Source organism: Myiozetetes cayanensis, unplaced genomic scaffold (assembly GCF_022539395.1).
Source record: "Myiozetetes cayanensis isolate MyiCay16 unplaced genomic scaffold, myiCay2020 scf21, whole genome shotgun sequence".
Lineage (NCBI taxonomy): Eukaryota > Metazoa > Chordata > Aves > Passeriformes > Tyrannidae > Myiozetetes > Myiozetetes cayanensis.
In genome coordinates this window covers 2,225,419-2,237,721 of record NW_026087423.1, presented here as the reverse complement: position 1 = coordinate 2,237,721, position 12,303 = coordinate 2,225,419, and the positions used below count along the sequence as shown (strand labels likewise).

General features: G+C 44.0%; 1 protein-coding gene across 1 annotated transcript in view; it reads right to left on the bottom strand.

Annotated features, from left to right (window-relative positions):
• Nucleotides 1–12,303, bottom strand: part of MED13L (mediator complex subunit 13L) — a 163,287-nt gene that overhangs the window by 71,309 nt on the left and 79,675 nt on the right. Inside the window, exon 4 of the mRNA XM_050318231.1 lies at nucleotides 8,893–8,976. Coding sequence (XP_050174188.1) covers nucleotides 8,893–8,976 — 84 coding nt within the window. The remainder of the gene's footprint in view (nucleotides 1–8,892; nucleotides 8,977–12,303) is intronic.

Here is a 12,303-nt window from a genome sequence, read left to right as displayed (position 1 = left end):
CTGACAGAGGACAAAAATCAGGGAGTTTCCACACAAGTTGCAGTTTTCACAAGTATCCTGTGCCTGGCAGGGCAGTGCTGCACACAAATATGGCCATCACGACACAGTGCACCCCAAGAAAACTGCTTTTCAGCCCAAAGCTGGGCTGGTTCTCACAAATCCACACAGAACTCGAACAACAAGGCAAAAAGCTAGTGCAGAAGCAGTGCCTTAAATCCTGCAGAAAGGTACCCACATCCAAGGGTTCCAACAGCAAGCCTGCAGAGTGTGATGACAGCAAAGAGTCTGGAGCACACATTTACCACAGAGAAAAGCCATGGTTTGATCCCTGCTGCATCCCCAGACCGGGTGGCAGCAGATGGCAGCATCAAGCACAGCACTGGGAAAGATCAGCTTGGGAGACCGTTCCTCAGGAATTACTCACTTAATTGCTTTGTTATCAGGGTAAGGTGTAGAGAGACTAAACACAGCCTGATTTATTACAGGTGTTTTAATGTTTACTGGTTTTCCAGAAGCAAAACTTGACATAAATCCCCTGCCTGCTATCCCACCCTGAGGGAATTTAGGCGGCTCTGACCCACACACTGCAAGAGAATCCAGGCTTTGTTTTTAAAATATTATCCAGTGTTTGCTCACTTGTCCAGGATTTCTCAACTTCTTAAGTGCACACACTCAGAACATATAAAAGGTCACTTCTTTGCCAAACTAAGAGCACTTGGAAGTTGCCCAGGGTTTGGGGCTGGGGAAGGACCTGCTCCACACGTGCTCTCCACGCTGCCTCGGGCTCAGACCACATGTAACACACGAGAAGTTCAGGCTGAGGGAACAAGGTGTGCTCTCTCTGAGCAGCTTTCAACAATTCCCCCCGAAATCCCAGGTTTTGGGAGGTATGCAGGGCACTGATCACACATCTGCTGCCAGGACCTCTCCCTCCCTCCCCATCCTGCCCCACTCTTCTCCATGAAAAAGCTGATTTTAACTAGATGAGATTTTTTCAAAGAGGAAAATTAAAAGCCCAGCCACCAGGCAGTGCTTCTTGCTACAACACACTCAGAGAGAGCAGCCAAGAACAACCACCAGTGGCTTCTTGCTGCACTTCACTAATCCAAGTGCACCCAGTTTGTACCAGCAAAGGCAGCTGCTGTGGCTGCAGCTCCTCCCACTCCAGACAGGATTAAAAATAAATAGTGCTGAGCTCAGAACAGAGCCCTCAGAGGCAAAGAGAAGGGGGAAAGGTGGGAAGAAGTAACCCCAAAACCTGAGTGAGCATTCCTTCTGTCCTCTCACTGGAGCCACACTGCCCAATTTTGCTTTCCTCAGTGAATCAAAGCCAACAGAGTTCACTGGTGATGAGGTATTTTTTAAGATGCACCTGCTCTGTGATTGCTGTACATCAGTCCTTCGTTTCCAGCCTTGAAAAGGAAGGCCCACAGCTCTCTGTTCCTTGTGCAGATGTAGGTTTGTTTGTGTTACTGGGCCCACCCCCAAGAATTGGTTTATACAGCTTTATTTAGATTATATATGATACAACGGGTGCTCATTCCAGTTTGTTATCTTCTAAACCAGCAGCAAATTTATACCAAAGACAAGCTACTTTAAAACTGCCTTATTATCCTGAATCTGACAATTTAATAAGGCACTAAAAGCATTCACAAGACTAATTCAGCTTTCTCTTCAGCTTTATAAATGGTTCCAGACAATTACCTTTTAAAAATAAGCATTTCCATAATTTTTTGCTGTAGCAGTCACAAAACAGTCCATTTATATCACAAAATCTGATGATTTCTTAAACAGGGGACTTGGTTGCACAACACCAAGGGCTCCTGTGGTACTGCACAAAGATCACAGTACTTGGCAGTGCTTTAAACTACTCATTCCACCCCCTGCCATGGGCAGGGACACCTTCCACCAGCCCAGCTTGCTCCAACCTGGCCTTGGGCACTTCCAGGGATCCAGGGGCAGCCACAGCTTCTCTGGGCAAACCTGGGCCAGGGCCTGCCCACCCTCACAGCCAGGAATTCCTTCCCACTGCCTAATCTAAACCTACTCTCTTTCAGTTTAAAACCATCCCCCCTCGCCCTGTCACCATTTTAGTCTGAGTCCTCAGAAAATAAGGGTTAGCAAAAATTTTTAAGGGCACATAAGTCTCAGAAAACAGACTTGGAGAATAAATAACCCCGTTACTCTGTTCTGACACAAAGCTTTATTTCAAGATGAAGTTATTTTAAAGAGGTGTAAAAGTGCCAGAAAAGGCAATGAAGTCAATATTATTGCTTTCAACTCAAGTTTTCTTTCCTATTTTAGGAGAGAGACTGAGGAATTTTTTGGCTTTAGGCACCGATTTTACTTGTGAATATGAGGAAATGTATTTACTTCTGAACTGGACTGAAAACAAACCCTGTAGTGCCACTGTTTTTGCAGAACTCAGAAGAGCACCTACTGCTTACAGGGATTTTAAAGCAGTTCAAGGACCAAACCCAGCCTGAGTTTCAGAAAGCCAGGCAGGCCGTGTGGGGAGGTTCCTGCAGCTGCACCTACAGCTGGAGCTACAGCAGATTTCAGTGTTCAGAGCTCGGGCCCTCCAAATATCTGCAGAAGCCCTTAAGTCAATCCATCACTGATACAGCAAGTGACAACACTTGTGTTTGGCAGACAGTGCAACTGGGAGCCCTGACAAATCCCATTAGCAGCACGTCAGGGGCACGCACTTCATCCTGCACACACAGCGCCAGCAGGGAGGGGATAACGAGGAAAGGAGCTTAAACATTAGTGGGACTGCACTAATTGGTCACCAAGTCCTGATTAAGCCAAGGCTTCATATGGAATTACTGAAGTTCAGGTATCCCACACAAGAGTATCCAAAAAACACTCAGTGAAGAGACGAAGTCGCTTCTGAACTGCACAAATAAGGCATGAAAGATAAAAGAAACAGAAATAGGTAACTCTGATCTTCTCAAACTGCCTGCCTTTTGTACACTCCTAGTTCAATATTTCAATTGTTTAAATAACTACGATTTTATAAAAGTTACAAAACTGTGAAAAATAATCTCTCAACTGCATGAAATAATGGAAATATATGGAATATATGTAGACATTCCAGTAACCTCATATACATAAATATTTGTAAAGATAAACAACGATGCCCAGAAATAATAACTGCAAGAGAAGGTTCTACAACACCCAGAAGTTAAAGATTACTCAATCAGCTTTATATATTGGTTCATTTACACTAATTAAATCATTAAAAAATATGTTTAACTTCAAAATTCTTAGAGATAACTCTTCTGCATTATGAATTGGAATCCACAAAAGCCTGTGCCACCCTATCCCCCCAAATGGTAGAAGAGGAAACACATGGGAACATTTATCCTAACACCCCTATCCTGTATATCCTGGCTTCCTCAGAACCCTACAATGGGATGGTAGTTATATACATACACTGGAAACAGATGGATTTGGAGTCTTTCAGAAGGAAAAAGGCAATCCAAAGCGGGATTTCACCACAATCCAAGTGGTGCAAGCCCTGGGAGAGCACCTTGGATGTCGGGAGCGCAGCCCAGGAACACTGGGAGCCTTTAGAGGCAGAGGGCACGATGGAGTTTTCCTTTCCCAGGAGGGGAGTGGATGAGGATCCTGGTAACAGCTCATTGGTCAGCAGGGCCTGTCTCCTGTGCTCCCAGCACCCGGGGACTGCAAACACTGAGTACAGAACTGCCTTGGCAGGCCACGCTGTGAGTGCCGGCCCTGCCCCGCCACGCTGGGAACCCCTGCATGGAGTGACGGTCCCACGGCCAAGGAACCTGAAGGATCGGTGCTGGGGTGGCTCTGCCGCTGCCTGTGTAATGCCTGCACCCCGGGAAGGCAGATGAGAGGCCAGGGCAGCCCTGGGTGGGAGCTGCAGGATCGGGGTCCCGTGGCTGAGGGGCTGCACAAACCCCACTCAAACCCCACTCGAGTCCTAAAGCCCAGCAGTGCAGGGGCACTGCAGGCTGGGGCAGTGTCTGACACACTCACTGAGCCTTTCCAGAGTGCTCCCTGACAGAGCTCACCGGCTCTGACAAAATGCTGCTTTATTATTTTCATCACTAAATAAAAAAAACACAATAAAAAGGCAATTGAACACCAAATACCCCTTAATTTACAGCTTATCTAGACAGTTACTTTGGTGATAAAGCACATTACTATTTTCAGTCCAAAGTGCTTTTTTTCCCTGCACAGGTTTTTTGCTAACGTTTTCCATCGAGGTTTTTACGTTCTTGGAATGTGACAAAGACAAACAAAATAATCCAAGACTCCCAGCAGCATACATAACAGTAGATAATAGTAAATAAAATGGTAATGCTTGAACAGCCTTCTCCCAAACCACCTCAACAGCAACCTTAGGTAACCCTTAGTTGTTAATGTTTTGTTGGTTTTTTTCTATAAAACATAAAAATACATTATTTTTATTAATGATATTAAATTGATATGCTTCAATAAAATTATACTAAATTACTTTAAAATAACTCAACATAAGCATGCTGATATTAAGGACACTTTGAGATCACCCTGATATATTTTCAGCTTTTGCTGAAAAACGCAAATGAAGAAATCTGATTTTATACTCTGTATTTCAATACTATTCCTTCTGCTAAAATATGAACTCAGTCCATTTTCCACTGGGTGCATTTCAGAGGAGGTAAGAGTTAATTCAGCTTTAGCACACACAAGATTACCAATTAAAAGAACACCAACCAACCAGAGATGTAACACAGCAGCTTGGTGTATGGTTTTACTGAAAACAGAAGTAATCCTCAGAAGAAACTCAGCAAAGATGAACAGAACATTTCAGAACTTAAAACCTCAAAAATATGAAAATATGGGAACTAAGCCTCTTAAACTGAAACAGAAAAGCTTATTTTTTCAGGGGTAGGGAGAATTATTGGAAAATACAGAATATTTCTTATTACTCAGTATTTCCATCACATTTATTTCGACAAGTCAAGAATAAGAACACATTATTTAAAATTAAGTCAGAATGACTTTTCTTATTTTCTGTCCTCATCTTTCCTCATTTATAATGTTGTTGGCAACACTGTAAATATACTTTTCTACAGCATCACCTACACACCATTCGCCAAAAAAATTATCTGTGCCCTGCCATGGGCCAGGAGCAAACCTCCCTGTGGGATTCCAAACAAGACTGGTTCCCAGTTCCTCTTGGAGCTGCAGCTCCTCTCCAGGGCTCACCAAACCTCCCTGTGGGATTCCGAACAAGACTGGTTCCCAGTTCCCCCTGGAGCTGCAGGGATTGCATCCACAGGGGCAGAGCTGACACACAAATGCTCAGGATGTTCATGGAGATGCAGCCCATGCACTCAGAACTCAGGGATTTCTGTGGCCCAGCACCTCACACGAGGGGGTCACAATCAGCGGTGTGATTGTGGACAGACACCATCCTACCCACCTGTCTTCTCCCCAAGTAACACGGCAAGAAACCAGCTCTGCTTCAAAATGTCCCACTGGTGGAACCTTCTCTTTTGGAAGGGGGGATGACCCAGGAATTATTTAAGCTACCAAAAGCAACAATTATTTTTTCAGGTGCTCTTTGCATTTAAGCAAATTAACCCCAAACCTGTACAAAACTTGGAAAGGGATTCTGAATGGATTGTGAGGAAGGGATTCTGAACAGACTATGAGGAAGAACTTCCACCCCACAGCGGAAGGCACTACCAATGCCTGGGATCAGATGAGCTCTGTGAACTCCAAACATACAGATTCCCTTTGGGAAGTTGTGCAGAAAAATAATCAAGTTTGCCATTCTCCCTCAGCAGCATGAAAGCCATTTCAGACACACACTGCTGTAGTGCAGACAGTAAAACATGCAGAGCTGTTTGGGAAGTGACACATGATATTAAAGATACTCGGGAAAGAAAACCCACAAGTTCTGCACTAAATTTCCTGCCAAAAGGACCTGGTCTGCACTGTAAAGAAAACAAAACACAAGAGGAGAGGGATCTGTCTGGAACTCCCTCTGCTGTCCCCTCCCTGCTCCTGGCAGGGCAGGGAAGCCCATCCTGCAGAGGGATCCCAGCACTGCCCGGGAAGGCAGGCCAGGCCCTCTGTTGAGCTGAGGCTCCTCTCACATCTCACAAGTAGGTCAGGGCCACTGCCATGCTCCACTTCATCCCTGACTTCATTCTAGAATCACAGACCTTCGCCTCTAATGCCATTCACAAAACCCACGGGTCCTGAAGGAATTTACTCCCTGGAAGCCAGTCCTGTGGGGTTTAACTCCTTCCCTGTTCACTCACACCCAGTCCCAGGCTCTTCAGTGTGTTCCTGAAGTTAGTGGATGTTGGAGACTTGAGAGGACTAACTCCCCCACAAGCATAAAAGCAGAGTTCTTCTCTCTAATGGTTCTGTTTCTTTGCCAGAATGAAACCTGCTGTTTTTCACCATTCAAGGGGGTACAGATCCATACAGATCTCTCTTTCCACACTCAGGGCATTTTCAACAGGGATTCACCTGCCCCCACCCTTCAACCTGACCACTGGACACACATGCAACTTATTTCTAGTCTTTCATATATTACCACGACTTGGAATAATATTTTTTTTAAATACCACTTTTTTGGTTATGAAGGCATTACCCACAGAGCTGATGCACCTACACACTCTCAGTTGGCCCCTTCTTCCTGCCACTGCTCCTGCTTGCTTTGTCTGGAACAAGAGGCTGCTTAGAGCAAGAGCTCCACAAAGAATTTATCTGGAATTAGCAGGAATCAATTTGTGTGAAGATAGCTTTTTGTGCTGTACTGAGAAAGAAAGCTTAAAAGATTAAATAAAAGGTGTCTGGACAGATTAGTCCCCAAAGCCTCCCACAACGTGCTGCTGCTGCTGCCTGCAGGTGACTCTACTATCCACTTTTGCAGTCTGGACTACCATGTTTCAGCAAGATCAGTTAATTCCAACAATATATTTATAGCAGAAGAGTTAACAACCTGAAACAACACAAAACCTATTTCAAATTAGGCCATAATTATTACTGCTGAATAAGTGCTTTTGAAATGGTGTATGTCCAGAGGAACTACACTGAAACCTTATGAAAAAAAACCAGAGAAACCAATCCAACAACAAACATTATCTCCTTCAAATCAAGACTCTACCCTTCAACCCTAAAATCCTCAGTGCCAGTTTTATGTATGGAATACTTCAGACACAAACTGAGTTCCACACGAACTCAGGTTTTGTAACATCTTGCAGACCAGATCTATTTCTGTGCGTGCTGAACATCTACTTACAAATGCAATTGCGCCCTGCAGACCCCTGCACTGGGCAAGTGATTTGGTGTCACACACACCTAAATCAGACACAGGACCTCCTAATCTGTCAGAATCCTAAGGACACAATGCCCTCCATGCCAGTGCTGCTGCTGGTTTTGACAGACATCATCTCCTGCATCACGTGCCTTGTTCCTTAAATTGATACCCCCCAGGAACAGAGAGGAGGAGACTCACGAGCACATTTAATCTGAGCGCTCAGGCTGCAGTGACGTGGGTAAAACAAACAGCTTTAGCCCAAAGGAACTGCCTCCCCGATCCAGAAGCTGGAAGTGGCCACTTCTTACGTCACTTAAGGGAATTAATGTTCCAGAAAATAAAGCTGATGTTGGTGCGGCCAGAAAAGCAGCAGGGAAAACACGGGGGAGGAAGGTGCTTACGCACAGCCAGGACAGAGGAAGGTACAGAGAAACCTGGACCTTTCCATGGCTCCTTGCCATGGGATCGATGGGAAATCAAAGGTTACACACACACAGTGCCAGCCACAAAGCAAACAGCACAAAGAGAGACAGCCCCCTTGCTAAGTTAACGCTTTCTGGTTCGAGAAAGGAGACAGAGCCACGTATAATCACTGCATTCTCTCTAAAGCAACTGCTGCTTGGAAGTACCTGCTTTACACAAAACCTGTCACTCAGCGAAGAAAACGGTTTGTGGCATTGCACTGCAACATTTCTGTAGCTAAACAACGCAGTGAGGTGAGGAGAGGGGAGGGAAATGCACGTGTGATGTGCAGAACGACTTCCACCTGTACCTACGCTGCCACCAGACACATTGCTGCGACTGCAGCCGCGCTGGATGAAGAAGTTGCCACCCCACTTCATCTCCACTGCTCATTACCTTCAAATCTTCCAGCATAACTGCCTGTTTAGTCACTTCCTAACCCAGTTCTGTCAAAATGATTCCCGTTAGAAAATCTGTGTTTCAGCTTAACTCAGATTATTTTTGACAGAACTTGTTTAGCGGATGACTATAAATGCAAGTACCAGAAGATCTGAGAACATCGTAACCTTTAGAGCTGGGAGAGGAAATAGCACCGAGCGTGGAGCCAGATATCCCTGTTCCATGGATATGTGGCTGTGGGAGAAGGGCATTAATCGCCCCTATAGGTCTGATTTGGCAGCTGCCTAAGGACTGGAAGCTGTGCATCAAGGCTGGCATCTCTACAGAAAATAAATCAGTAAATCTGAGGACTACTTATCTTACTGCTTGAAATGCCAGGTTGGGGATTTAGTGCCCAGAAATTCAAATAATTCGTTGCAACTACCTGCAATTCTGTTGTATAATGAGAGAAACAGGCAGATGCTGCTCAAAAGATATTAATAAATGTGACATTTCTGGGGAGTTAATGGATAAATACCAACCTCGCCCTCGCATCTTAAATTATCATAACAAGGGCTGAAAACCTACTTAATTGCTTTCGTGTATGACTGATGGGAACACATAGTGTCTGTGATTTTACTTGTTACACAGTAAAAGAAGTGGAAAAACTAGCACCAAAATGCATCCTCAAATTACCATCATGCGAGATAAAACACTGACACGAGCAGGACTCGACACAGAGATCTCCTTACCTTTTGTTAACGGGCTTCTCATCCTTGTCATAGGGTCTGATGAACCATTTTCCAATTCTTACAAAGTTTTTATCCATCAGGCATCTAGAAAACAATTACAGCAGCAATTACTAATTACATCTTGAGGTGCCATTAAAAGCAGCCTCTGAAGACAGTGAATCTAAGGGATTAGGCAGCTGAATTTCCACCGTATCAAAATCAACTTGGTATCTTTGGGTTTTCACAGAACTTTGTCACTTTCTGTTTTCCCACAGAAGTCACAGAGAATCCCTGTCCCATCTCATGATGCTGAACTTCACATCTGCATTTTCCCCTCATCTCTGCCAGAACCTTTTCTGCTCAGAGCTGCTTTTTCTGCTGAATGATCCATCATCCTACTTTTCACACTCCTCTTCCTGAACAAAGGCCATTCATTAGCACCGATTCTTTTCTATTCAGTCTTCCTCTCAGACTCCACCATAAAGAATATGCACTCCCGTATTTCTGGCATGTCAGTGGTGTAATATAGTACAGGAGTGACAGGAAATTGCATTAAGCAAATATTAACAATGAACCATTTTTCCCCTCACATGATCCACAGTACGATTTCAGGTGCTGAAACTTCCACAATTACTGTTTCCTCTGTCAGAAAACCTCCCTCCAACAAGTGCACTCCCACATCACCAAATCAGAGTAGCAGGTTACCATTTTCTGCTGATCCCTTTAAAACTTCACACTTTCTTGACAGAAACTACATATTCTGTGTCTCTAAAAAAAAACCCCAACAGTGAGGATGCAAAGTGATCAATAACCAATTTAAACTGACAAGTTAGGGAGTGCCTGATGCCTTTCTGTGCAGATAAATCACACCAGCAACATATACCAACACTAAGTGTGCTCCATGCATTAAACATGCAGTGGGACATGGTGCCCGAGGAATCACAACCAAAAATCCATTACTAAGGAATATTTTTCAGTCAGGTACATCATATGCTTCAAAAATTCTGAAAAACTGGTCACTTGTTGCTAGTGGTTTATATAGACAAGCAGTGTGCATGCTTTACCCACACACTTCACATCTACTCAGTGCTTTTTTATTTAGAAGAAATAACTGTATTTTTCTGCTTTTTAGTGGGTTGTTCCTATGGCAGTTGCTAGAGATTAGCCAAAATGAAGGAAAAAAAAATCACATGAAACATTCTGGGAATGTACTTTCTTCAAGGTTTAGAAAAACTGTGTGATATGTACTTCAAAAGCACACCTAGAAGACACAGAGAGAAAATGGATGACTGACAATGTAGACACTAATATGCTCCTGATTCTTCTGTATGAACTTGGCAGGGTTTTCCAAAGTTAAAAAATGAAGAAAATTCAAACAGCACGTTCTCAATTACAGCAGAAAGAATCCAGTTCAGCCGAATATACCAATATCTTAAACTGAATATGAAAGCTAAGCCAGCAGAGAGACATCGGAGGGTAAAAAAAAAAAAAAAGGAGCTTCAGTAACTGCTTCCCTAGGAAATATTTGCTATCAGAGCAGTCTGTCAGTGCCAGTGTGTTTTATACAAACAAAAGGAAGCCTGTGAAGTTTACAGCAGATCCCTAAAGAAAATAATCCGTAGTAGCAAAAATCGTAATAAACTCTCCCCCATCCCACAGTCACTTCCATGGCCACACCGTTGCGCCTCACCACGGCAGGTTTAACTGCCTCAAACTAATGCTGCTTTCCCATTAAAAAAAAAAAAAAGTCTTCATGGGTAGATTTGGCCTTAAAAATCAGCCAACCCTCCACGCTAAACTACCTCATGGGTTATTTAAGGAATAATCCCGCATAAAGCGGGAGTCCTGGTTGCAGCAGCAGATCTCGGATTCAGCCGGGCGAGCAGTTAATGACAGCACGGTGTTATTTTTGCTGTCTAAGCACTAAAGGTAACTGTCCTTTCACAGTCAGCTGCAACAATGGACTTGTGTAAAAAAAAACACAAAAAACCCACCAAAAAACAGGTCACAGAAAGCAGTTATTTAATGATATGAAATAGGGAGATGAAACACTCTGCTCTCCCTGGCCCAGGCTGAGCCATTCCTCCCTTAGCACTTCACTGGTGCTTGACCTCTTGTATTTCTGATTTTTCCATGAAATAAACCAAACAAACCACGACCTGACAAGGGCACACTAATTATTATGAAACAGCACCGTAATATTTTGAGTACTATTCCTTCAGCTCTTTTAGTGTTTTCTATATTGCCAATTAACATCACCTGATCGCTAAGGTGGGTACTGGGGGGGGAAAATAACACAAACAGTTGTGCAAACATCCCTTTTTCTTGCAGAAAAGTTGAAGCAGAGGCTTCTCCTCCCTGCCTGCCCCGCACTGTCCCCGAGGGTCCCTCACGGATCCTCCATGAGGGGCAGCTCCCCACTCAGGGCTTCCCTTCCCGCCACAGCCCTTCTCCCTCAGCCCTCACAAACCCCAAACAACCCCAAAACCCCCCAAAACCTCAGCCCTCTTACTGCCTCAAAATGGAATCCCAGCCTTCTGCTTTGTTAACAGAGCTTTTCCTAAACACAGGAGAGGATGGGTCTTTAAAGTGCTCATTTGCTTTTTAATAAAGCCTGCACACATACTGCTATTATTTTAAATAATTAGACTTGATATAACAAACAAACAAACAAAAAGAGATTAAAAACTGAATGACCTGAAGTAAATCCAGGTGTAATACTGTAAAAAAGGTCGTCAGGAGAGTGGTGGGACGCTCATGTCCAAGGGCGAGGGGCTGGGACTGTGGCACGAGTTGTGCCAGTTTATCGTGGCAAAAATTGTATCCCCTTATCGTGACATGAATCACCTCAGGTTATCCTGACAGGAATTGTATCAGCTTATCCTGACAGGGATCACATCAGGTTATCAGGGCATGAACTGAGGCTCTCAGCAAACACCTGAGGTGTTACCAGCTGACACTGAGAGACACAGACTTTTCAGCCCCAGCTGGACACAACAGCTCTGGACAGGTACCTCTGCCAGCTGATCTCAGGGAGGTTATTTAAAACAAAACAACCAAAAATTTACTTCAGGATATCCAAAGAATAAAAATAGCCGCTAGGAGCACACGTCACGGGGCACTACAGATTAATAAACACACATCAAATCAAGTTTCCCTTTTATACTGCAAAGCTGTAAAAGAACTAGTGAACGTTCTACACTTGGAATTTAAAGTTTATACTTTTACTCACCCTAAGGACTCTACAACTTTTACAAAAATCCCCTAAAGAGACTGGTGAGATAGAAAATAGGAAATACAGCACCTAATCCTTGTACCTGTGGACATGGACCCTGAGGGGACAGTCACCCTGCTCGTGGAAACACTGCCCTGGGAACATCATAGAGACCTCACCACTAACAAACCTACAGCAAAGCAAACAGGGCACTACAT